General features: G+C 25.0%; 2 protein-coding genes across 3 annotated transcripts in view; one reads left to right on the forward strand and one right to left on the reverse strand.

Moving 5' to 3' along the window:
* Window positions 1–1,429, reverse strand: part of LOC114928892 (cytochrome P450 4C1-like) — a 10,376-nt gene extending 8,947 nt beyond the window's left edge. Inside the window, exon 1 of one of the 2 annotated variants that reach the window (XM_029300259.2) lies at window positions 669–1,429. In XM_029300259.2, coding sequence (XP_029156092.2) covers window positions 669–837 — 169 coding nt within the window. In that variant the 5' untranslated portion in view covers window positions 838–1,429. The remainder of the gene's footprint in view (window positions 1–668) is intronic. The other variant, XM_029300260.2, reaches the window with a different exon arrangement.
* A 3,947-nt stretch (window positions 1,430–5,376) lies between these two features.
* On the forward strand, window positions 5,377–6,843 carry LOC114928889 (uncharacterized). The gene is made up of 2 exons (XM_029300257.2): window positions 5,377–5,489; window positions 6,281–6,843. Exons 1-2 carry the CDS (start codon window positions 5,424–5,426, stop codon window positions 6,581–6,583), a joined length of 369 nt encoding a protein of 122 aa, XP_029156090.2. The 5' UTR covers window positions 5,377–5,423; the 3' UTR covers window positions 6,584–6,843.
* Window positions 6,844–27,143: the final 20,300 nt, after the last annotated feature.

Here is a 27,143-nt window from a genome sequence, read left to right on the forward strand (position 1 = left end):
ATTTATAAAATTATAACAGTATATTTTTAATATTGCTGCAACATTATTACCACATTATTATAGCAATGTTCTATATTCATATTTCAGCAATGTTGCTGAAATATTGCATTGCAATATTTCAGATTGCAATATTGCTGCAATATTATATTGCAATATGCAAGATTGCAATATTGCTGCAATATTGCTGCAAGGTCCTGTGCCGTATGGGGGGATACATTGTTTTACATAAATAGAGTTTTATTTAAAAAATTGTAGTATTGAATGTGGCAAGAATTTATGAAGAACTTAACTTTTTATGATTTTTTCTTATTTAAGAAATATGTGTAATTGCTGTAATTTCGGTAAATGACTTATCAGACTATATTTTTAATTTTTCAAAAAATGTAAATTTTTGAATTCTACGATAGAGAAAATGTTTAATTTTTTAATTTAAGAAATTTCTTTTTATTTTTTACACAAAATCGATAGGTTCGCGCTTTGTTCCTGTATATACTTTAATCGTGGAAAAACATTTATCATTCTGTTCAACCAATAAAAAGAAAAGGGTGTACAAAAATAATGTTTTATTGATAAAAATAAAATAAAGTTAAAAAAGTAACTTGCTTTTCCAATTTCCATTAATTTTTATATTATTTTTCTAAATTAAACGCATCATTGTCTCTCGTTACCTTCAGGATATCTCCTTACGAAATATAAGGCACTTCCAATAAGCGGAAATACTTTTGGACCGGGCACGTTTTTTACCGTTTTTATAAAAATCGACCAGCGAAACTTGTAGTAAAAGTAAATTACGACAGTCCACGCAAAAATAATAAACACAACACTTTCGAATGCCATATTACATATAAACACTGAACAAGTTTCGATACGTTAACTCGCATTAATGTCACTCGTGTGGATACATTGGCGCTTTTATCTGAGTCTTTCCCACCCATTGGAAAATAATAAATGTCGTCATGATTTGTTGATCTCGATCATATATATTACTTACTATGTTATTAGATGTAAGACGCTAGAATCTAGGTATCTTTTACATTTGCGCAATGATTTTTTGCGCAGACAAATGCTTGACGCTTGATGTTGCCACGTGAAGACGTCTTAATAAATGTCAATATACATATACATATGTATATAGTACGTATATACATATACATGTATATACATATACATATGTATATTTATACATGTTTTGCATCATTTTACATTTACGTCCTTAATCTGATATATCCCAGTCAGAAATGTAATTTTTATTCAAAATTAATTCAACGTCGATATGATTGACAATTGGTTGAGTCGATATTTAGTCAGAAGTTTAACGTCAATTCAATGTTGATTCGATGCCTTTCAGCGGTTGATGCGATAATCGCCCGCTTGAGTCCAATAATTGAATAAGGTTTTTGATTTTTGTGCAATATCGACTTATAATTTTTGAATGTTTTATATAGTGTGAGATTATTTAAATTAATTATAATATAAATCTAAATATATCTAAATTAATTATATAAAGTTAGCCAAGTGGTTATTATACATATATTAATAATATAATTGCATGGTCTGTTTTTTGTAGTTGAACTAGTTGCACTAGAGATTTTTTCTTCTTCCAATTTTTTAAAGATTTTTTAAAGATGTGAGATACCATATTAAAAAAAAAAATTTCATCTATTCAACTATTGTCGAAAAAAACGATAGAAAATTATTAAAAATTAATAATTAAATAAAGCTCGATTAAGAAGTAAAGTTCTCGTTCGATCAACTAAAGTTAAGCAATGCTTAATGCTTAATCATGATCAATATTTAGATGGGTGATCGCTTGGGAACAATATTTTATTTTGTATAATAATATGTAATCACATATATTTATATATAGACAAATTTGATATATAATTTTGTATAATTAAATATAACTAATTTTGTTTATTTATATATAAAAAATTTTTAAATTGGTTGATTCAACGTTGAAATTATGTCGAAATGATAGTCGAAAATTCGTCAAAATTTTGGTTGTCGATTCGATCAAAATTTCAACTTTATTTCAACATTGGTTTTCGGCATTAATTCGACATCACAACTATACATTTCTGACTGGGTATGTAATCTAGATAATTAGTTCACATAATTCAAAAATATTAATATTGAAACCAACGCAGAAAACAAGATCTCACGTCACGTAAAAAAAAAAATTGTGCAACAGAATATAAAGTGTATATTTTTTGTTTTAATCTGATTTTTAATTCTGTAAACATAACACGTTTGAAAATTGCATTTATTAGAGCTAAAAATACGGAAAATTTTATCTTTTTTATTCTTTTATTCTTTTATTAACGCGTTTTTAAAGTATTAAGAATATTTTATGATAAAGATAGGAAATATATATTTCAGAATTTTATTTATATAAATCTAAATAAGAAAGGCCTAAAGAACCATATATGCGGATGTTGCTGCGTACATTTCTAACGAAAATTAATTTTCTGTTGGAAATAAATTTTATTTATATTTGAAATGCCATAATTATAAAAGGAATTGATAAAATTTTATGCAATATACTGTAACAACATGTAACATAATATTCTACGAATAATGACATACAACTTACGTACACTATATTCAATTACTATCTCACAGTTTTGCGTGAAAAAACTTTCCTATACTTAATAAACATTATAAATAAATATATATATATATATATATATATATATATATGTATTGTATATATTGTATATATTGTTATTAAATTGACAAAATTAGCGCTACATTCATATTATGTAGACAGAGCCTACAAGTTTCAATTGCCCAAGTAGAACAGAAAAGTCAAAATAATGTCTATTTGACGTCATCTTGACCAAATTTGAACTCCAAATTTGATCAATATGACGTTAAAATGATATTATTTTGATTTTCTGTTCTACTTGGGTGGTCACACGTTTTTTTTCTATGCCATATCCAGTTATATATAGAGGTCAGTGCAGAAGATGTTTATATAACGCTGAAAGCGTCAAAGTGACAAAAAAAAGCGCATAAAAACGCGTAATTAATGCGTTTGAATTTAAAAGTAAAATTTATGTATAATTAAATAGAGAGCGGCGTGATGCATAAAAGATTTTTAGGATAATATTTTTTGCATAAAAAATTATTTGCTTTTTCTACATATAATTATATACAGCTCATCAATATACGTTTTACTTTTAAATTCAAACGCATTAATTATGCGTTTATGTTAGTTTTTATATACACATATATACCTACATAGCTTCGGTCAGGATAAAATTATTATTCTCGAATTAAAATTTGTTGGCTGAATAATTTTTCAATAACATACGATGATACGTATTCTATCTATACAATCTATAGATTTACAAAGCTTGACCAACATCAGATGTAATTAGAAAAAACATGTATAAGCCTTATTGTAACACACAGATTTTCGTGCATTTTTTTTTTACGTTAGCTGTAACGTTTGCCAATGTATAATATTTAGAATGTTCAAAAACATAGTACTATGTGTAATGTAATGTGTAATGTAGATGCAAAATTAAAAGTTGTCAAGAATGAAATCACTGTTGGAAATTATTTTTGCTGTTACGGAATGTTTCGCAATTACGTTCGAATACTTAAAATTTTTATAATGTAATTGACTTTTCAGTACCTACTCTAATAATCTTCTTTAAAATTTACTGTAAATTTGACATTTCATAATGTAAGAATTTAATTTACTTTTTTATTTATTTTCCTAATATAATATTGGGAATGTTAGTTTAGTCGATATCTGACATTGTACTTCAGTAATTGTTTATATTCAATTAAAGTAAGACTTTCGATAAATACATTTTTCTCGCCGAAAGAAAGTTTATTTAAATATTTTTGCGTTTTATTATGGTTTAAATGGTAAGTGCACTAATTCTCTTTCTCTTTTTTATTTTATAGAAATGTTTTATTGTAGCATTCAAATAATGCAAAATACAATATAACTCACTATTACTTAACAGATCAATTTCGACATTATTAAACTTTTAAATATATAAGTATAGGTACATATAATAACTTTTATAAGATCTTTTATATGTGTATATAAATGCACACATATACGCACACGTATAATAAAAACACAGTAGCTTCAAATACAGCAAAAAAAAAGATTTTATAAATCTTGCAAAGATGTGAATCTTCTTGTCCTTTTGACGGCTTTATCTACACGTTCAAACATCTATATATCTTTTCAAACCGAAAAATGAAAAATATTGCAACAAATATACTCAACACAAAGTATCAGTAAAACAGCCGCAGGTGATTATTTTTGCACGCCTTTAGTGGTTGCGATACAACATCAGCTCTCTTTAATCAAGGGAAAATGAAATGTGTCAATGTATTCCTAAAAAATCCACTTTTAAAGGAGCTTGTTCAGGTATTCAAAAGCCAAAATGCTAACCCAGAGATTATTGCTGAAGTCGGAGAACGTTTTCTCCTCACATTGTACGGCTACAGTGGCGTGAAAAGTATGTCGTTGAACATATATAGACATCAATGCTTTACAAAATCAGCACATAAAAATTAATTTAATATTGTATCGTATTGAGGATGGCAAAAAAGCAAGGATGAGCTAATTCCTATCACCACACTCCAAGCCTTCTGCTCTGGAAACGCTGTTAAAACTTCGCTGTTATTTCTTGCAAACGTAAGAAAGGATGTTGAGGTTCTTAGTAAAGAATTATACATGAAAGACTCTCTGCAATTTATTTATTATTTAAGAGAAAATTTTCAGACTATTAATAAATATTTATAAATACACATAATTAAATACAATAAAATAAAACATAGTATTACGAAAATCGCAAAAATAATTTCGCAGTTGTGCAATAATGCAATTTTAAACACAAAATAGTGCAACACGTATTCAATTCTCTGCTTTTTTGCTTTTCTTCGTAGGTCAGACTAATCATGAAAATGTAAAAATACTATTATATCTTTATTATTAAAAAATTAATTTATCATACAAAAAAATTGTGTTATATGTATATGGATCATTATTCATTTATTTGTCTAAAGAACAGCATACATATAAAATATTGATGTATACAAATAACGCCGTTGCCTTTTTAAATGTGAATCAAAGGCTATTTTTCCTATTAAAACGTCAGAACAATTCATATTTGAATACACGTGTCTAAACGTCGCTTTCGCATCTGGCAACTTTTATGTTAATAGCAAAATGTGCACGTTGAAAAACTGCGGAACACTTTGGTGTGAATCTTCTGAAGTCATTAATTAGTCTCCATTATTACGGCGCGCAAGTGGCGAAACAGACACGTATGGCAATTATTCATTGTCAACATTTAACAAATAGAGATCGTCATTCGGCAATGCGGTATATAAATCTCGCATTGTTGCACTGCGAGGTGCAAAAGCTTTCGATACGCAAGTAATACAACATGAAGCTAACAGTGGTGTTGTGTCTAATCGTGGCTATCCTGGTCTGCGCCATGATCCAGGAATCCGTAAGTTTAACCTGAATATAGCTGATAATATCTTGTAGAGATCCTAGGATCTCTATTCATACAGCACCGAATTGCAGATACATCCCAGCAAACACCGATATATAATTGTTACATTGCTATAATAAAACGGAATATAACAGGTAATATAACGTGTACGTTACCTGTAACATCCATGTTAGTTGTAATTTTCCACTCATAGATGTAACATTTTAATATAACATATATTACATTGTAGTTATATTGTAATTATATACCAAATAGCACATTGATGTATTGATAAGTCAGTGCTATCTTGGGATATAATGACAATATAACTACAATGTAATATATGTAATATTAAAAATGTTACATCTATGAGTGGGAAATTACAACTAACATATACGTTACATGTAACATGCTTGAGTATATAACATTTATATATAGTGTTTGCTGGGATACTTTTTTAGTCTTGGAGTTAATTTCACCAACCTTTATGTAATTCTAATTAAAATTTAAATATGAGATACATAGAAAATTGCGCATAGTGGTAGATGTAGGAACAAGCAATTATTAAATAATATTTTTTATAATATTTCTGGAATGTTGCATTCTCATGAAATATTATATTTGTATGTTCCTGTAATGTCTCTACAATGTTACATTGCAATTTGCAAGATTGCAACATTGCTGCAATGTAATTGCAATGTTTTCTGCTGTATGGGTAACCTGAATCCAGCTAATAATCTCTTATTGTAAAGACCTTAGAGTCTCTAGTCTCTTGTACCAAAGAAAAAACGTTGTTCTGTCTGAAGGAATCGTGTCGGGGTCATAGACGCCGTACAACAACAACTACTGCTCCTACTACTACAACACAGACAACAACAACAACAACAACAACAGCAAGCATGGGTAGAAGGAAGCGTAATATTATGGATTTTTTGCTTTTGTCAGAATTTGAGGAACTATTTTGTAATTTCCTTTATAAATGTGGACCTCATAAACATGGCGGTCATGAATGCAACAATACAATAACAACTACTACTGCTGCTACTACTACAACTATTACAACACAAGCACCAACAATTGTAGCACAGCCAACAAACTCAACCGCATAGAAAGAAGCGTGAAATTATGGCTGCTCCGCTTTCGTCAGCATTGACATAATATAAGCACGAATAAGAAACAAGAGTCAAGTCCCCAAACTGGTGAAGGGAAGCAATGCTAAAGTGTAGACATTTTATTGTAATATATACTATATGTTTATGGGTTTGCCGAATTAACGAGGCAAATTAATATATTCTGGAATTATAGTGTGTGAAAGAAATAGTCTCTGTAATGAAAATATATTAGAATATATATTATGCTTAACGCTTAACGTATTTATTATTGTTACACGTACATAATTCTAACTGTCATCAAAATATTAAGATAAGACTTAATATAAAGATGCATTTTATACATCTTTATTAAGTCTTATTGGATATATATGTATATCATTAATATTGCGATAAATTTCTAACGGAACATTTCTAATAACACTGTAAATTATGGTGTAAATATGTTAAAATAAGATATAAGAATATATGTTTTGAATAATATGTTATAATACACTTTATACTGGAATTAATATTTTTGACAGTTTTTTATCAGCTGATTTCTGTCAAAGTATATTAATCGAGAATAAGGTATTTTATAATATACTAATTTGCAACATATTACTAAATCAATATTTTTAATTATATTATCATTTCAATCGAGTTGAATCGAGTTAAAAGTATTAAAACACATATATATTATATTTACAACATTTTTATTTCAATATTTATATGTATATATTATTCTAGATATCATTGTAAATTATTTGCAAATATTATTTTAGATCTCGTCAATCTCGACAACATTACCCCTATATATATATATATATGCTTTAAAACACGCCCTTTTCAAAATAAGAATTAAACGGCGATATTTTCGAAACGGTGAGTTCTATACGTATTTTTTACGTGTCGCCGATAAAGTTTCAAGTCAGTTTAACTTATTTTATGTTGGGGCAGTACATGTTATATTCCTTTAGCATAAAAACGTAACATTTCTTTTATATTCTTTTATATTCTTTTATATTATATATATTATATTATTAATATTTTTTTTATATTCTTGCCAAAATGTTGGATAATAACAATAATATTCGACTCAGTTTCTTAAAAAAAAATACAAATATTATAAAATTCGAAATTTATTCTAAACATAAAAAGAAACAAAAACACAAATGCTATATACAATACAATCCAAACACGACTGGAAAATCCGGCATATTGAGATATGCATATGTGATCGTGCTAACGGCAGACGAACTATAGGATGTTGTTCTCATTTAACAGCAATAATACATTAGCTTTCACATACTCGTTATCTGTTAAAACATATTTTTGATAGTGAAGACATCGTACCAACAATTAATGATGAAAGCGATAAAGATTGAGCAATAAAAATTTAAAAATAAAAATATTCAGATATATTAAATAATTGTATTATTTATTTATGTGTTTTTTTATATTTGTATATTTATTTATTTTTATATTTTATATTATATTTATTCTTGGTTATAAGTTTAATTCTGTAAAAATGTAACTATATATCTTATTTTACTTTTTTGCATTAAATAATTTTTTAAGTATAATATAAATATTTATGTGTGATTGAAATATGTTTATAATAAATATGAGATAAAAAGTTTACAAAATAAACATTAAAATACATGCAAATTATTAAAAATAAATATTTATAACTGAATTTAATGTATAAGTTTAGACATATATATATTTTATGTGAAAAATAGCGTAAAAATGTGGTTTTTAATTTTTTCAAATATGTTTCACCAATCAGAAAATTCTGAATAAATTTTATAAATTATTATGTTTTGAAAGGAATATTCAAGAATTTTTTTAAGGCGTCACCTCTATAAGAACCTTGTAAAAATTGCATTTTTTATTTGTAGTAATTTTTTAAAAATTAAAATGAGACAGTGAAACAATTAAATAAATTTTTTGTGTAAAAAAGAAGCATTTTTTTATTAACATAATTTTTATATCAAGAATTTATAAACATAGATATTGAAAAAAATTAAATAAAGAAAAAAGTTTTTTTGCTATGTAGGAGAGAAAGAGAATAGGGGATTATGAACTGCACTAAAAAACTTTTTTTTGGTATACAAACATTGCGCAAATACTTTTAAGTTATTTCCCGTGAGAGCACTTATTTTCCTCTTATATCTGACTCTCTCTATAATCTTTAATATTACAATTTTATAAATTTTTTATTATAAATTTTCATTAAATTTGCATTCCATTTCCGGGGTACCATCAATTTTTATTAAATATAAAACATTTAAAGTCAAAAAATTATGTTTATTTATAGCAAAATTTCATATTATTAACAGATTTAATTTATTTTTTATTTGTTGTAAATGTTTGCGCATAAAATTGTAAATTATAATATAATTTTGTATATATAGTAATTAAAAAAACATACATATAAATTAAAGTTCATTATTTATCATTTTACATTTGCTAAATGTAAGTTATGCAAACTTGCAAAATATATGATAAACCTTTTTCTTTCTTAAACAAGCAAATTTATTATAATCTAAACATCATATCAAAAAGAATTAACTTGTACCAAATGCATATAACATTCATAGTTCAAAACAATTATAATTTCTAAACTATAAGCAGAAATGTTTCTCTTGCTTGATATAGTATTTTAAATCTAATAATTTAAAAATATTTCCGAAAATTTATGTGTTCTCTTGTTCTTCTGGTGTTATTTGACAAATTTGAAAAATTTTATATCAATTTAAAAATTATAAAATATTGTTTATAGTAATGCTATTTGACGTAATTATTCTACATGTATTTATATTGTTTGTAGTCTAATCAAAATTCATTTTTTATTATTTTTAAATTATAATTGTAGAAAAAACAAATTTTTTGAAAACAATGACAAAATTATATTCAATATAAATAATTTCTATGTAATTTACTTTTTGTTACAGGAATCTGTACTAATTAATTGACACCGATTTAATTTAATCGATTACGTAATTTCAATGTCGCTGGAGACGTCGAATAACTGTCAAAGATATTCAGAATAATTGAGAGTTTTCGTAGAACTTTTGATACGTCTCTTTATTCGGAGCTGAATAAAAGGATCATTACAAAGTCGTGAATGCCTCGAAGAAATATTGTATCACGGTTACTTATTTTCTTATCGATAATACAGAAAATTATTTATTATGTAACTTAGAAAAATAACACATAATCATAATCAAATACGCATTAATATTGTACAATTACAACCGTATAGAAATTTTAATCATTACAAAATATAAAAAACTTTTACCTTATGATATATCAAACATATATTGCACAAATTACGTATATTTAACACGTCATATTTCATGTATAATAAAATGTAATGTAAATGCAATATTATTACATATTCAATATAATATTTGCAATGAAAGGTGCCGCATGGGAGACTTCGATGATAGAAGGTGCGTGGTTAATTTCGGTAATACGAGAGCATCGACATTAAGAGAGAAGTCAGGACCTATACAGCACACAAGTTTGCGGCAATATTGCAACAACATTGCAATATTGTACATTGCATAGCAGTGTTGCAGAAATATATAGGCATGAATTTGCAATATAGTTTAAACAACGTTGCAGCAACATTTCAGAAATATTATGAAAATAAAATTCACGCAAAAAATATTAGGTACAGAATCCAGATCTTCTCTTCTTTCTCCTTTTTCCCCCTTTCTTTCTCCATCTTTTTTTCTTTTTCCCTTCCGTTACGTTGCGTTGCGTTACGTTGCGCAATGTCTAAAAAAATTATTAGTTTTAATAATTAATATTGTATATAATTATTCGTGTAATAGAAAAGAAAAAATAAAAACTTACCATCTTCAACAATTTTTCAAACGTTACAACTGGAACTGTCACAATATATTTTGCATCTGCATATTAACATATTATAATATGCAACATATTATAATATAATAATTTTCTTAATTAATTTGTTAATATATATGTACAAAATTAAAACTTGTCGAGAAGGAAGTTATTGTTCGAAAATATTTTTGCTATTACGGGATTTTTTGCAATTATAAATATGTTCGAATACATAAAATTTAGATAATATGATTGACTTTTTAGTACTCTAATAATCTTCTGTAAAAATTACTGTCAATTAGACATTTTATGCATAATGTAAAAATTTAATTTCTAAAGGAACTAAAAGTTATATCATATAATAAAATTTTAAAGTAGTGTCGTAAGATCAATATTATATATAATTTTGTAAATATTTCTAATTATAATATGTATATATATTTTTTATAGAGATAAATTATTTGTGATTTTGACCACAATTTTATACTTCAATAACGTCAATCTAAGGAAATGATTGTTTGGTATATACTATATTATATTCCGTTTTAATTTAGTTAAATGAAAATGTTTCTTCGATTTCTTGAAATGTGTGACGTTTAATTAGTTTGATTATATGACAATCAAAGATTTCACGTCAATATGTAAACTACTAACGTCATTTGTACGAAATTATTAATGTATAAACAATTGAAACACACATGATGAAAACATAATATACTTTCTTTGGATTGATTTTCTTAGTACACAGATTATATATGTTATGAGAGAATTAGAGAGCTCGTTTCATTAAGTTAATTTCGATGAAATGATTAGATGACATATGCAATTAATTATTGCATTAAACTGTTCATCTATAGCGTGACATTTATATAATATTTACGATTGACATAGTTTATCTTAAATAGGAAATCGAAATTAAAGAGAACGCTGTATATATATATATATATATATATATATATATATATAAATTATGTATAAAATAAAGAATAAATGATATTTTAATTATGCGTTGCAATTTGCCAAACACAAACAATTATTTCACTTTTTCCATTTGTACCATATAAGAATGGAAATCTCTATACCTTCACTTTTCATAATATTATTTTGTTAAATTTAGAAAATTTGAATAAGTCTTGGCGAAATTTAATTTATTTTTTTTATTCATATATCTCAGCTGATTAAATGATTATGAAATCCGAATAATTATACCGTATATTTACGAAATTTTTTTTTATTATATATATATATAGTTATGAAACAGAGATCTATTTACTACATAACATATTTGCCATTAAATAAATTATAGCTTTTAAAAATTAGGGCATTATATTGAATAGAAATTATGCGAAAGTGTAAATAAGCAAAAGAAGGTATACATTTCTTTAAAATAGAGGAAAAATTTGTTGTTTAACAATTTGTCCTTCTAGTTAAATTTATTTATTTTCCTAATATATTATTGGGAACATTAGTTTAGTCGATATCTGACATTGTGCTTCTGTAATCGTTCCTATACACAGTCAGAATAATTCATCCGTTATATCCATTTCTCTCGCTGAAAGAAGAAATTTATTGAAATCTTTTTGCGTTTTATTACGATTTATTAGGTAAGTACACTGTTCTAATTTTTTCTCTTTTTTAAATTTTATAATAAATACTTTACTATAAGCATTCAAATAACGCAAAATAATCTGTAATTAATTATTACTTGAAAGATAATTTTCAATAAAATTATTGATCTTTTATAATATAAACATATAAATATAATAACTTATACAAGAAGTTTTCTATAAAAATACACACACATGTATATATATACACATATAATAATAGGAACACAGTAGTTTAAAGCGCAGTAAGCTGAATGACACAAAACTAATTTTGCAAATTTTGCGATGATGCAATTTTCACAAATTCATTTCTCTATTATTTTGCTTTTCTTTATAGATTATACTTCGTATTCTATAATAACAGAAATTATATAGAAATGAGTCACGAGAGTAATAAAAGGAGAGCATATATTAGGACACACCTGGAATCAAGTCAGAGTTTAAATAAAGCTGCATTCCAAGTTTTTCAACGTAATTTATCTATACCGGAAGCAGCAACAAAATATGAAGTCAACAACTCAAAGTTAAAAAGAAAAATAGACAACGTAAGGTATTTTAACCAATTCTATGAACTAAAATCTAAATTTACGAATGGAGTGAGAGAAGTCTTATTAAATGGTGAAGATATCAAGCTTAGCGTTGCTAAAAAATATGGACTATTGACATTTGAGACTAACATTGCTGAAAAATATGGAATTTCGTTTGAGATTCTACTGCTTGAAGTAGAAAAGGCCCGTAATCAGGGGCTTGATAACTATATATATGACAGTTACATAAATTTTACCCCCAAATCTATACTCACATACCTAGAAGTGGAATCACTTTGGAATCAGTTGGACATCTGGAAAAGAATGCAAAAGGAATCAGGACAAGGTATTTGTATTTGCCAACTTTGCGCCTTGGAAAAAGTATCAACATTTGCTTACTATATGGCTCAAATTAAAGATGAGCAATGTCCTGAAATTACTCAATGGACTCAAACTCAGCGGGCGGATGTTCAATGGTTGATAGATTTCGAAATGATATACAGCAATAAAATTTCTTCTAATTTCGTATATTATAAACGTTGTTTGTATGAAATGTCTAGAGATGTCCAGTAGTAATAAACTACAACTTTGTCGTCGTTTAAGGAGATGCTTCGGAATTTCAAAGTTGTTTTGTAGCAAACATATCGATCTGCTTCAAATTTGTATCGCTAATCGTATGATCACATAAAGTTTTTGAATGTAACAGATTATATCTTTAATTGGGAGTCTCGTTTTTTTAAAAATAACTTTGCAATGGAAAGTAATTCTAATGTAATTGTGTGTAAAAGATTTTATAAATATTGTATAATTTTCATGTCTATATGATAAAAATTATTATAAAACAACAAAAGTTTTAAGACCATTTGGACAAAAGTTTTTGGTTAATTTTTAAAAATCTTAAAAAATTAAATGTATAATTTTAATGACGGATTTTTATTCCATAAAATTCATCATAGATAAAGTTAACAATAATGAGCATTATAAATGTAAAATGTAATTATTTTATTAATATTTTTCTTCACGCATACACAATAGACACATTACCATACGCATAGATATACATACATATACACACAAATAGAGATACTTTTCAATAATATATAAAATGTTAGAGATCGTTATTATTTGTACATTTTACTTATTAATGTCAAATTTCTTTTATTTGTAGATTATGGTACAAATTATGATACTAAATTTTTATTGCTATTATAATTTTCGAATTGCTTTAACGTTACGTTATAGAAAAAATATTCATAAAGAAGAATATTTATTTTTAATATCAATTAATTTTAGTATGTATATATCGTTGAATAATTCACGGTAAAAAACATTTCGTATTTCTGTTAAAATTATCTTGTGTAGAAATTTTAACATACTCTTATGTTAATATAACATATTGTCGTTATGTTATTTTGACACTTGTCTGTTGAGTTAATATTCACTATTTTTAAGTGTTAAAACAACACATTTAAATGAAAATGTACGAATTTTTGCTTATATTATATTTTTTTGTGTTATTTTTTCACATATTACGTGTGTTATTTAATTACATAATTGTTTTCTGTTAAATTAACATTAAAATTAGAGTGGATAAATTGGGACATGTGAAATGTGTTAAATTTAACACAATTTTTTTACTGTGTTGAGAAGAATGTGTCAATCATAATATATATATAATATAAAAACAATAGAATTATAATATTATAATATATATTATATTTAATTATATTATTATTCATAATAATTATATTTGTTATTATATTATTATTTTATTTTGATATTGTCACTCATTTTACCAGATATAAAATACGTAAGGATATTTTGAACGTTACAACTGGCATTCTCAAAATAATATGTAAAATGTGTCATAAATGAATATTAATAATCAAAATGTAATAAATTAATTTATTTGAAAATATACATTTTATTAGATTATTCATAAGAATTTAAAATTATTTTTTATTAATAACAATAATTAAATTTAATGACGCAGATTATTACATTTTTAGAATTGGTTTCATTTATGACGTATGTATATATATATATATACATTATATATACATATATATATATTTATATATACATATATGTATATATAAAGTTTGTGTGTGTCATAGCAGAGAAATGATATATATACATAATAAAAATATTGAAATACTCCTAATAAATTACTTACTTTATTACAAAATTATATTAAATACATTTTTAATAACGTAATTAATTTAATATAAACATTTTTATATTTTGGCTATGAATGTTCCAGTATACATACAAATTAAATATAATAATATTGATTAGTATATTTTTAGGAGAAGTGTCATTTACGGCATATGTATGGTAATTTTGACTATTACTTGCTTATAGCGGTTTAATGTTAATTTCTTTCAATAAAACTTTTTATTATAATTTTATTATTAACATAGATTAATTACTGAATCTGCATATAAATAAATTAATTTTCACAATTAATGTGTTTATATAAATAAATACAGAATTAATATTTTAATTTATCCTTAAATGCAAAATTTTTAAAATCGAGAATTAAATTGATATTAATAAATATTTTGGTTACTATACGACATATTGTGTTCGAATACTCAAATTTTCCGAAAACTTTATTCTTTAATCAGTCAAAAGAAATGGCCGTTTGATATATCTTTTAATATTTTCCATTATAATTTTATTAAATATTAGTGTATCTTATATTGTATAAAATGCTGTATGCTTAATTTGCTTTATATTATGTAACATTTGATAAAAATAAGTAAGTTGCGAACATGATTTGTATAAAATTTTGGATGTGCAAGGATAACTGAAACTGCTTTAAAGATGCTCGAAAAAAACACTTTTTCGCGATTAATTTTTTCGTATACTGATTATATAAGCATACAATTCCATTTCGTTAATATGATTAACAATAAATTTTATGAAATGATTAATTGAATAATTTGCGACAAATTAACCTACAAAATGATTATTAAGTTATTCTTATAGTAAAAACATTTATATTTATGTATATGATGGACGTGATTTATCTTAAATTGAGAGACGAACATATCTATTTTATAGTTGTAAAGAAAATACATCCTACGTAAAAATTGTATAATTTAAAAAAATGACGGATTTTATATATAACTATTGAAGTTCTTCACGTACAATGTATTATTATTATTTTTTTAATTGTAATATATAACAATCCAATCTGTATCTATTCTTCAAAGTTGCATGTACGTTAAATTGAAGAAATTATTAAAGCATATTTGCGTTTTATTTTAGTCTATTTTATAAGTGCATTCTTATTTTAATTTTCGATTTACTATTTTGTAAAGAGCTTCTTAGTAGAACATTTAAAAAATGCAAAATACTCTACAATTATATATAATTTATTATTTATAAAAAATTTTCACATTATTAATAAATATATATAATCAAACACAATAAATTCAAATATAGTATTATGTAAATCGCGAGAAAAATTTTGCAGTTTCGCGATAATGCAATTTTTAAATACACAATAGTGCAACGCGTATAATATATATATATATATATATATATATATATATATATATATATATATTATAATATTATATCATTTTTTTCATCATTTTTTATAAGTTATATCATATTATTGAGATTTTGAAACAATCAGACATATATAATAAAATTTAAAGTTAGTGTCGTAATTTCAATAATATATATAATTTTTTAAATATTTGTAATTATAACATGTATATATATATATTTCTTATATAGATAAATTATTTGTGATGTCAACTGCAATTTTATACTCCAATAACGTCAATCGAAGAAAATGACAGTTCGCTATATACTATATCATACATTCCATTTTAATTAAGTTAAATAAGAATAACAATAATACGGCTAAAATTCTCTATCCTTGTTAAATAAGAATGTTTCTTCGATTTCTTAAAATGTGTGACGTTTAATTAGTTTGATTATGTAACAATCAAAGATTTCACGTCAATAAGTAAACTACTAACGTCATTTGTACGAAACTATTAATGCATAAACAATTGAAACACACATGACAAAAACATGTGCTTTCTTTCGATTGATTTTCTTAATATGAGAGGATTAGCTCGTTTCATTAAGTTAATTTCGATGAAATGATTGGATGACATGTAATTAATTATTTAATTAAACTGTTCATCTAGCGTGACATATAATATTTGCGGTTGACATGATTTATCTTAAATAGAGAATCGAAATCGAAAGAGAAGTAAAGTACACAATGTGTAAAAATTATGTATAAAATAAAGAATGATCGAGATTTTAATTACGCGTTGCAATATATTTACGAAAATATATAATATATACGCAGCAAACACCGATATATAATTGTTACATTATAGTATACTATAATAAAACGGAATATAACATGTAATATAAGGTGTACGTTACATGTAACATCCATGTTAGTTGTAATTTCCCACTCATAGATGTAACATTTTAATATAACATATATTACATTGTAGTTATATTGTAATTATATACCAAATAGCACATTGATGTATTGATAAGTCAGTGCTATCTTGTGATATAATGACAATATAACTACAATGTAATATATGTAATATTAAAAATGTTACATCTATGAGTGGAAAATTACAACTAACATATACGTTACATGTAACATGCTTAAATATATAACGTTTATATACTGTGTTTGCTGGGTATAATATGTTTTATAAGGTTTTATGATACGTTTATGGTACGCTTTACAATGTTTGTAATCACATTTTCTCAACCAGGTTGGCTTAGCAACTTTTTAAACAAAAGTGGTAATTTGTGTAATTAACATTTTTGCAGTAAAGGCGAGAAACGGCACCTTTATATATATACGTAGTGTATATATATGTATATATATATATACCCATACAGCACCGTTAGATTGCAAAAACATTACAACAATCTTTCACCGCAATATTGCAATATTGCAAATTCACTGCAAAATGTTGCTACATCATTGCTGTTGAATTGCAGCAATGTTAAAATGTCCGCTTTTTGGAAGATAATAAAATTATTGATTATCGTTAACATATTTTTTTGTACAATATTCCAAAAAATTATTTTATTACAGTATTATACCCAGCAAATACCAAGTTACAGTTATATAATTGTTAGATGTAATTTTCCACTCAACAATATAATTGTTATAATACACCTATTATATTTTTGAGTAGGAAATTACAACCAACAATTATATAGCTGTAACTTGGTGTTTGCTGGGTATATGTATATATATTACAATATATATATATTATAGAATTTATATATATTACAATATATATATTATAGAATTTGGATTACATGCAATATTTCCGAAATATTAATGTCATGTTGCTACAAGTGTGCTGGAATTTTGTGCACCAATATCTCTGCAATGTCTTTATAATGTTGCATTGCAACTTGCAACATTGCAACGTTGCTGCAATATAATTGCAATAATCTGTGCTGTATGGGTATATATATACTCTATTCAAATATAAATATATTATATTCCATATAAACGCATCTCATAAAATATTTCAAATCGAATAACTAATGTTACTGCATTTCCAGTAAAAATGTTAAAAATTTTTACTTTATCTAATTTGAATCATTATTACAATATTATTGTATAGAAATTGAGCGCCGATTCAAAGCCAAATACGCAAAAAAAGAGGACATACATTTTTTTAAAATAGAGAAAAACTTGTTTACCACTCAGCAACATATACTTTTCGAGATAAATTTATTTGTATTCCGAATAGAGAGAGTGTAATATTGGATCTCGAATTTAGTCGATATCTGACATTGTGCTTTAGTCGTCGTTATAAATAACCAGAGTGAAACATACGTTACAATTCTCAATTTCTCTCGCCGTCAGAAAACGTTTTTTTAAACATATTTGTGTTTACTTTCGATTTATTTAGTAAGTACATTCTCATTTTAATTTTTTATTTATTATTTTGTAACGAACTTCCAATTAAGTACTATGCAACTTATCTATTATATTTATGAAAAATTTGTCACGCCATTTTTGAATATTTATTAATACATACATAATCAAACCATAAATTAAAATACAGTATTACAAATATCACGAATATAATTTTGCAATCTTGCGATAATGCAATTTTTAAACACACAATAGTGCAACACGTATTCACTTCTCTGCCTTTTTGCTTTTTTTCGTAGGTTAGTCTAATTACGAAAATGTCGGAAACTATAAAAAAGGATAGAAATAAAATAAGAAAACAAATTGCGGCGCACCTCGATTTAAGTAGACAGCTCGAAGAAGTTGCAGACGAAATTATAAAACATAAAATAACTCCCACTCCAAGTGAAGCAAAACGTCATAACATTAAATTTCCTATTTTATTAAACAAAGTAGAAATTAAAAGACGTAAAGCAGAATTTTATAGAAAGAAATCCCTATTCGATTCTGCAGTGAATGAATACTTAGAAAGAAAAGAGACAGAAGACTATCTGTCAATAAAAAATACTGCGAAAAAATATGGACTTTCACATAGTACGCTTGCAATTGAAATAAGAAAAAGCATTACACAAAAGCTAAAAAGGTCCACATATGACAGAGCGGAGAATGCTAGTAATAAAATTTTTACATATTTGCAAGAGGAATCGCTTTGGGATGAGTTGAAAAACTGGAACAGAGAAGACTTACAGATAATTTGTCATTGCCAAATTTGCGCCTTGGAAAAACTATCGACACTTGCTTACGAATTTGCTCAACGTAAAAAAATACCAGTTCCTTTATACTGGACTAAATATAATCGGGCGGATGTTTATTGGTTGATTGAATTCGAAATGAGACATAGCAATGAAATTTATGACGCATTTGAGCCTAATCATTGTTTGACAGAAGAGATTTAGATTGCTAAGTGCTTCTGAAATTTTGCAGTGCACAAATATTGTTCTGTTACGAATTTGTATCATTAATTAAATGACCATAAAAAGTCTCAGAATATAACAAATATTGGAATTTAAGTATATTTTGCCGCCCTCTGCGGACGCTTATGTATCTGACGTTGTAAATATATATGTATGGCATTAATTTTTTATTGAACGTTATTGAAGGAAAAAGAAGAGGATCTTCCTGTGGAGCATAAAGACATATATGACAAAAAAGTAAATTTTGAACGACATAGCGTATTGACATATATAAAAGAGGAATCACTTTTAAAAGAGTTGACTATATGGGGTTTGGAAACAGCACTCGTACAACATAATTGTACATGCCAAATTTGCGCCTTGGAACAACTCTCAATATTTGCTTACGATAAAGTTAAAGATAAAAAGTCAAAACCTACAATCTGGATAAGACATAAGCAAGCTTATCATGAATGGTTGAAAGAATTCGAAATGAGGTACAGTGATACAATTTTAGCGGACTACGATTCATATACGAATTGTAAGCATGAAAAAACAGGACACCAGTAGTAAACTACAACTTTTGTCGATGTGTAAGAAAAAGCTTTTGAATTTCAAAGTTGTTCTAATAAGTTGCTTTGAATCGAACGAATAATATTAATCTGCTCTAAACTTGTATCGTTAATCAAATGATCATATAAAATTTCCGAATGTAACAGATTATACAATCTTTAATTGGAAGTCTTTCTTTTTGTAATATCTTCGAAATGAAAAGTAATTTTTAATCTAGGATAGGTATATATATTTTTGTATTAAAGTTTTATAAATATTTTAAAATTTGCATGCTTATATATCATCGAAATGATTATAAAATGATAAAAGTTTTAAGGGTAACGTGACGAAAATCTCTGGTTAATTAAAAAATATCTATTTCAATCTATTATAAAAGTAAAATTATAATTCTATATTATTAAATATATTATTTTAACGACAGATTTTTATTCCGTGAAATTAATCATATATTACGTTAACATTAATAAGAGTCATAAATGTAAAATGACGTAAAAATTTTGTAAATTTTTTTGCACGCATGCACAATAAATACACTCGCATACATATAAACACGCAGGCACTCTGCAGCGATATATAAAATGTCAGAGATGGTTATTATTTATACTTAATGTAAGATTTCTTTTATTTTTGGATACAAATTATGATATTAAATTTTCATTGCTATTATACATTTTGAATGCTCTAACACGTTGTAGCAAAAAAATTTTTAAACAATATTTATTTTTAATTTTAATTATATAGATATCATTAAATTTTAGCGAGGAATGTGTTAATCTTAATATATATAATATGAAAATAATAATATATAAATACAATAATATGTTATATATTATATTTAATATATTATTATTAATTATAATTATAATTAATTATTATGTAATTATTATTTTTTATCTATTACTATATTGTAAGATATGTTATGGTATATTAGGACTTTTCACACGTTACAACTAAAACGGTCAAAATAATTTTTGTATCTACATATTAACATAATAATTTTCTTAGCTAATTGATTAATGTAGATACATAATTAAAACTTGTCAAGAATGAAATCATTGTTGGAAATTATTTTTGCTATTACGGGATGTTTCGCAATTATGTTCGAATATGTAAAATTTTTATAATGTGATTGACTGTTTATTACTCTAATAATCTTGTTTATAAATTACTGCAAATTTGACATTTTATAATGTAAGAATTTAATGTTTAAAAGAACTAAAAATATATAATATCGCTGATACTTTGAGAAGCAATCACACATAAATATAATAAGGTTTAAAAATAGTGTCGTGAACTGAATATTATATTTAACGTTTTTACTATATATATTTTTATACAGATATAGATTGTTTATCATTTTGACAATAATTTTATACTTCAATAACGTCAATCGAAAGAAATGATCGTTTGGTATATACTATATTATTTTGTGTTTTAATTTAGTTAAATAAGAATATTTCTTTTTTGAGTTAATAAAGTGTGACGCTTATGTAGTTTCAGTACATAAAAATCAAACATTTAACAATAATAAATTATTAACATCACTTGTACGAAATTTTCAATGGTTATACATAAACAACTGAAACATACATGAAAAAAACATGTGCTTTCTTTCGATTAATTCTCTTGGTCCACAGATTATATGAGAGGACTAGCTTGTCTCTTGTTTCATTAAACTAATTGCGATGAACTGATTAGATGACTTGTAATTAATTAATTAAACCGTTCATCTAATCGTAGCATTTTATAATCTTTGCGGTTGACATGATTTTTTGAATAAAGAGTCGAACATATGAATTTATATTATGCAAATATTCACAATTTCTTGCAATTTTATATCAATCTTTTTTTATATTTGCAAATAAAATACGCTCCGCAAAATCATGTATGGTAAAATAAAGAATGACTGAGATTTTTAATTACGTGTTGGAATTATTCAAATACAAACTATTATTTTACTTTTTTATTTGGAAAATCATATAAAAATAAAAATTCCTATACCTTTAATTTTTATGTAACTACTATTTGATTTAATTCAGGAAATTATGAATAAAATTAATCAAAATTTGATTTATATTTTTTGAATTTATATCTCAACTGGTTAAATATTTTTAAAATCCGAGCATTTATAGTACGTATCTTTACACAGAATTTTCACTTATATCATATACATATCTAATTACTGTAAAATCGATATGCATGATCAAGACATGTAACACGAATAATGTAATTAATAATTAACAATAATGCTATTAATAATAATTATCAAAATAATCACAGGATTAATGTATATTTTTTTATTTTTCTCAACCATTAACATTAATAGAAAATAAAATGTGTCATATGCACGATATTCATGTTACAAACACCAGGTAATATTATAATATTCACAATCTTTGTAAAATTGTGCTATTTACGAGTCTCAATGACTATATTCATTTTACTTCTTGTTAGTTTCAATATATGATACCGAATATATAATTACGCACGCAAAGCGAAGTTATATTATTCTTTGATTAATAAAATCTTCAAAATTATGACGCATGCATGCTAAAATTATTATTGCACTCAATGTGTGAATAAAAAATATATTACGATAATAAGAATATTAAAATATATTAATATAAAAAATATATTAATTATATATAAAAAAATATATTAATTATGCAACGTATAAAAATTCAATATTTAAATCTTTAACAAAAAATACGAACAAAGAAATACAATTTTTTACAAGAACCTCTTGTTTAGTTAAATATCTATGCTTTCATTAAACTCGCGCGAGATGCTAACTCCCCACTCATCATGCTGCGCGGCTCGCGCGAAACTGATTCTCGTGCGAGGTATCGCGAGCGCGAAACTGAGGTCACGTGACCAGTGGTCACATGACCATTGGTCACGTGACCATCTTTCCCGCGCTCGCGGGTTCCCGCACGAGAATCAGTATCGCGTTCGCGCGAGCCACGCAGCGTAATAGACGTATGGGATGTATTAATCTGATGGGAAAGATAGAAAGAGAATAATGCTTTCGTCGAGCTCGATTTAATATATTGATTTTCTAAATTAATTTGTTAATGTATATGCAAAATTAAAACTTGTCGAGATAGAAATTATTGTTGGAGAATTTGAAATGAGAGGCACTCGGATGAAATTTTTATGAGCTTCGATCTTTATCAATATTAGGAGAGTAGAAATAATCGACCAAAACTAGCGTAATATTTCGTTTATTAAATTCACTACGTTTCGACCATGTGGCTGTGGTCCTTTTTAAGTGAACAAATGTATATCATTAAATTACGTCTTCATATTAGTAATACTGTCGATAATTATTGAACTATAAATTATATATATTGTTTGTATGATGTGCTAAGAAACGTGTTGTAAACTACATTTTCTGTCGATTTAAGGAGATGCTTATTCGAATTTTCAAAGTCGTTCTAAGATTTTACAGCGAATTAATTGATCTGTTTTAAACATGTATCGTTAATCATATGATCATATAACATTTACGAATGTAATAGATTATACAATCTTTAATTGGAAGTTGTTCTTTTTATATTTTAGGAGAATAAAATGAAATTTTTAATCTAATATAGATACATATATTTTGTATTAAAAATTTTAGAAATATTTTAAAATTTTTAAGTCTATTATATGTTTAAAGTGATTATAAAACGATAAAAGTTTTAAGAGTATTATGACAAAAATGTCTGGTTAATTAAAAAATATTATTTGTAATCTATTTTAAAAATAAAATAATTAGTTATTTATTATTAAATATATATAGCTTTAACGAGAGAGACGGATTTTCATTTCGTAAAATTAATCATAAATTAAGTTAGCAATAATAATGGTCATAAATGTAAAATGACGTAATAATTTTGTAAATATTTTTCTGCACACATTATACACACTCGCATACACTTAAAAACACACATACACTCTTTAGCGATATTTAAAATATTAAAAATGGTTGTTATTTATACTTATATAAGATTTCTTTTATTTTTAAATTGTAATATATAAAAATCCAATCGGTATTCTTCAAAGTTGCACGTACGTTCAATTGAGGAAATTAATAAAACATATATTTGCGTTTTATTTTAGTTTATTTTATAAGCATTCTTATTTTAATTTTCGATTTATTATTTTAAAAAGCTTCTTAGTAAAGCATTTTCAAAATGCAAAGTACTCTACAATTTATTTATTATTTAGGAGAAAATTTTCAATCTATTAATAAATATTTATTAATATATATATATAATCAAACACAATAAAATAAAACATATATAGTATTAGAAAAATCGCAAAAATAAATTCGCGATTTTGCGATAATACAATGCACGTATTTATTTCTTAGCTTTTTTTGCTTTTCTTCGTAAGTTAAACTAATTAGGAGGATATCTGAATTATAACAATATATCATTATAGAAATAAAATGAGAGAAGAAATTGCGGCGCATCCCGATTTAAGTAGTAGACTCGAGGAAGTTGTAGACGAAATTTTTGAACGTGATATATCTATCGAACAAAATGTAGCAAAATATATTATGACATAGAATCTTCTATTTTATCTAAAAAAATAAATATTGAGCAGCATAAAGAATAGTTTTATGAAGAAAAGTCCAAATTCGATTCAGCAATGGAAAAAGTTTTTGGAAGGAATACCACACAAATCGCAACTGCAAATAATATTATGGAGTTCGTGTGTATAAACATGCTTTCAAAAGAAGTATAAAGAATGCCTTTAAACAAGTGCCAAAATTTACGCATATGACAGATCAATAAGTTTAAATAAATCAATCAATTAAACGCATAATCTAATACTATATCTGATATGTAGATGCTGACGATTTCTTTTGAAAAACTGTATCTTTATACCTACATATGCAAAAATATATAATTTCAGTGTATATATCTCATAAAATATTTTAACTTGAATAGTTAACATATTTCTATGAGAATGAAATACCAACTGATTTAAGAATAATTAATATAAAATCTATAAATATTTCAACAAACATATATATATATTTATATATATATATATATATATATATATATATATATATATAATAAGAATATTTTTAAGTCAGCTCCTTAATTTTAAAACCACAATCTACACTTCATTCCTCTTGACCAATAGAGCCAAACGCTATGTTATTGCGACAATTAAGAAAGAAAGAAAATTTAGAAACTAAGGAATTTGAATCCTATGGTTGGGAACTCAGAAATTTCCTTTGTTTCTTCTCTTAACATCCCCTGTATAGAAATAGGCGAGAAAAATATTGGTCCGAAAGTCCGACTTCCTGATTCAGCCGACTTAATAATTATTTTTGTTGTGTTAATGTAATATTTCTGCGATTTATTTATACCGTATGCGCTGAGGAAAACTCAAAAAAGAGCCGAAACGTTCGCACTTTAATGTTATACTTGTATATTGTATATTGAATGTATCTCTTATGATTATTAAAATCTAACTAATTCTTTATAATTTTAAAAGAATACGCGCCTCATTAACTGCGCTGGGCTCCTATAGCTAACTCATAGCCTGAGACTTATATTGATTTAATATTAAATAATTTTTTAATAAAAATAATAATTGTAATAATAATCAAATATAATAATATTGATTTGTATATTTTTAGAAGATGTGTATTGTGTATTTTTAGAAGATGTGTATATACATTATTAATAAGTAATATTTCTAATATTAATTTCCTTTAAAAATACTATTCTATAGTAATTTTATTATTAACATAGATTAATTATTGTATCTGCTTATATGTAAATTAATGTTCACAATTAATTTATTATTATAGTCAAACACATATATTAATAACATATTGAGTATTGGATTCGTGTTAAAAAAAGTTTTCCTATATTAGACGACATATTGTGCTCGAATACGCAGGCGAAACTTTATTCTTCAATAACGTAAATTGAAAAAGATGACCGTTCGATATATATTTTAATTAATATTTTCCATTTTAATGTTAAGGAATAAAAATATGTCTTATATTTGACGAATTGTGATATGCTTTATTAAATTGACTGTATAATAAATAATTTATATTAAAATGTTAACATGATTTATACAAAGTTTTAATGTATATGCAGAGATAATTTAAAAAAAAAAAAAACATGTGCTTCTTTGTCATCAAATCTTAATTAAAGAATGGAGCATATGTATCTATTTCTTATAAGCAAAAAATTCGTCGGGAGTAAAAATTATGTATAATAAATAATGATATATTTTAACTGTGTTAAAATTCTTCAAATAAAATCATTATTTCACTTTCCTTATTCATATTATATTAAACTTTACATCTCTTTGTTTTTCAAATTTGTATGTAACTATGTAGTTAAATTCATAAAATTATTAATAAAGCATTGCAAAACTAAATATATATTTTTTTTTGTTGAATTTATATAATTTATCAAATGTTCTTGAAAGAATTGAGGCATGTAACATTAAATTCAGTGTTCCTATAATGTATTTTCTGTCAATTTTACTCAATTAATGAAACTAAGCGCAGGTATAATTTCTAATACTTTAAACAAACAAATATTTTATAATGTTTATAAACTTTAGAAAAAATCGCAGCATATATATAAAAGTTAAAACAATCCACTGAATATAACAATTATTTTCATTTCAAATAAATATTTACGAAAAAAATATATAATATATATAATGTGTTTTATAAGGTTTTATGATACGTTTAGGGTACGCTTTATAAAGTTTGTAATCACAATTTCTCAACCAGGTTGGCTTGGAAACTTTTTAAACAAAAGTGGTGATTTGTGTCATTAACATTATTGCATTAAAGACGAAAAGCGGCATCTTTAAATATATGTAATACACACACATATATATATATATATATATATATATATGTATTCTATTCAAATTTAAATATATTATATTCCATATAAACGCATCTTATAAAATATTTTAAATCAAATAATTAATGTTACTACATTTTCAGCAAAAATGTAAAACTTTTTACTGTATCTAATTTTAATTATAATTACAATATTATTGTATAGAAAGTGAGTACCGATTCAGAGCTAAATATACGAAAGAATACGACATACATTTTTTTTAAATAGAGAA

This window comes from Nylanderia fulva, unplaced genomic scaffold, assembly GCF_048542155.1.
Source record: "Nylanderia fulva isolate GAGA-0341 unplaced genomic scaffold, ASM4854215v1 Scaffold80, whole genome shotgun sequence".
Classification (NCBI taxonomy): domain Eukaryota; kingdom Metazoa; phylum Arthropoda; class Insecta; order Hymenoptera; family Formicidae; genus Nylanderia; species Nylanderia fulva.

Coding starts and splice junctions, on each gene's coding strand:
- LOC114928889 (XM_029300257.2), top strand. CDS start 5,424: ATGAAGCTAACAGTGGTGTTGTGTCTAATCGTGGCTATCCTGGTCTGC. Junction 5,490..6,280: donor GCGCCATGATCCAGGAATCC/GTAAGTTTAACC, acceptor TTCTGTCTGAAG/GAATCGTGTCGGGGTCATAG.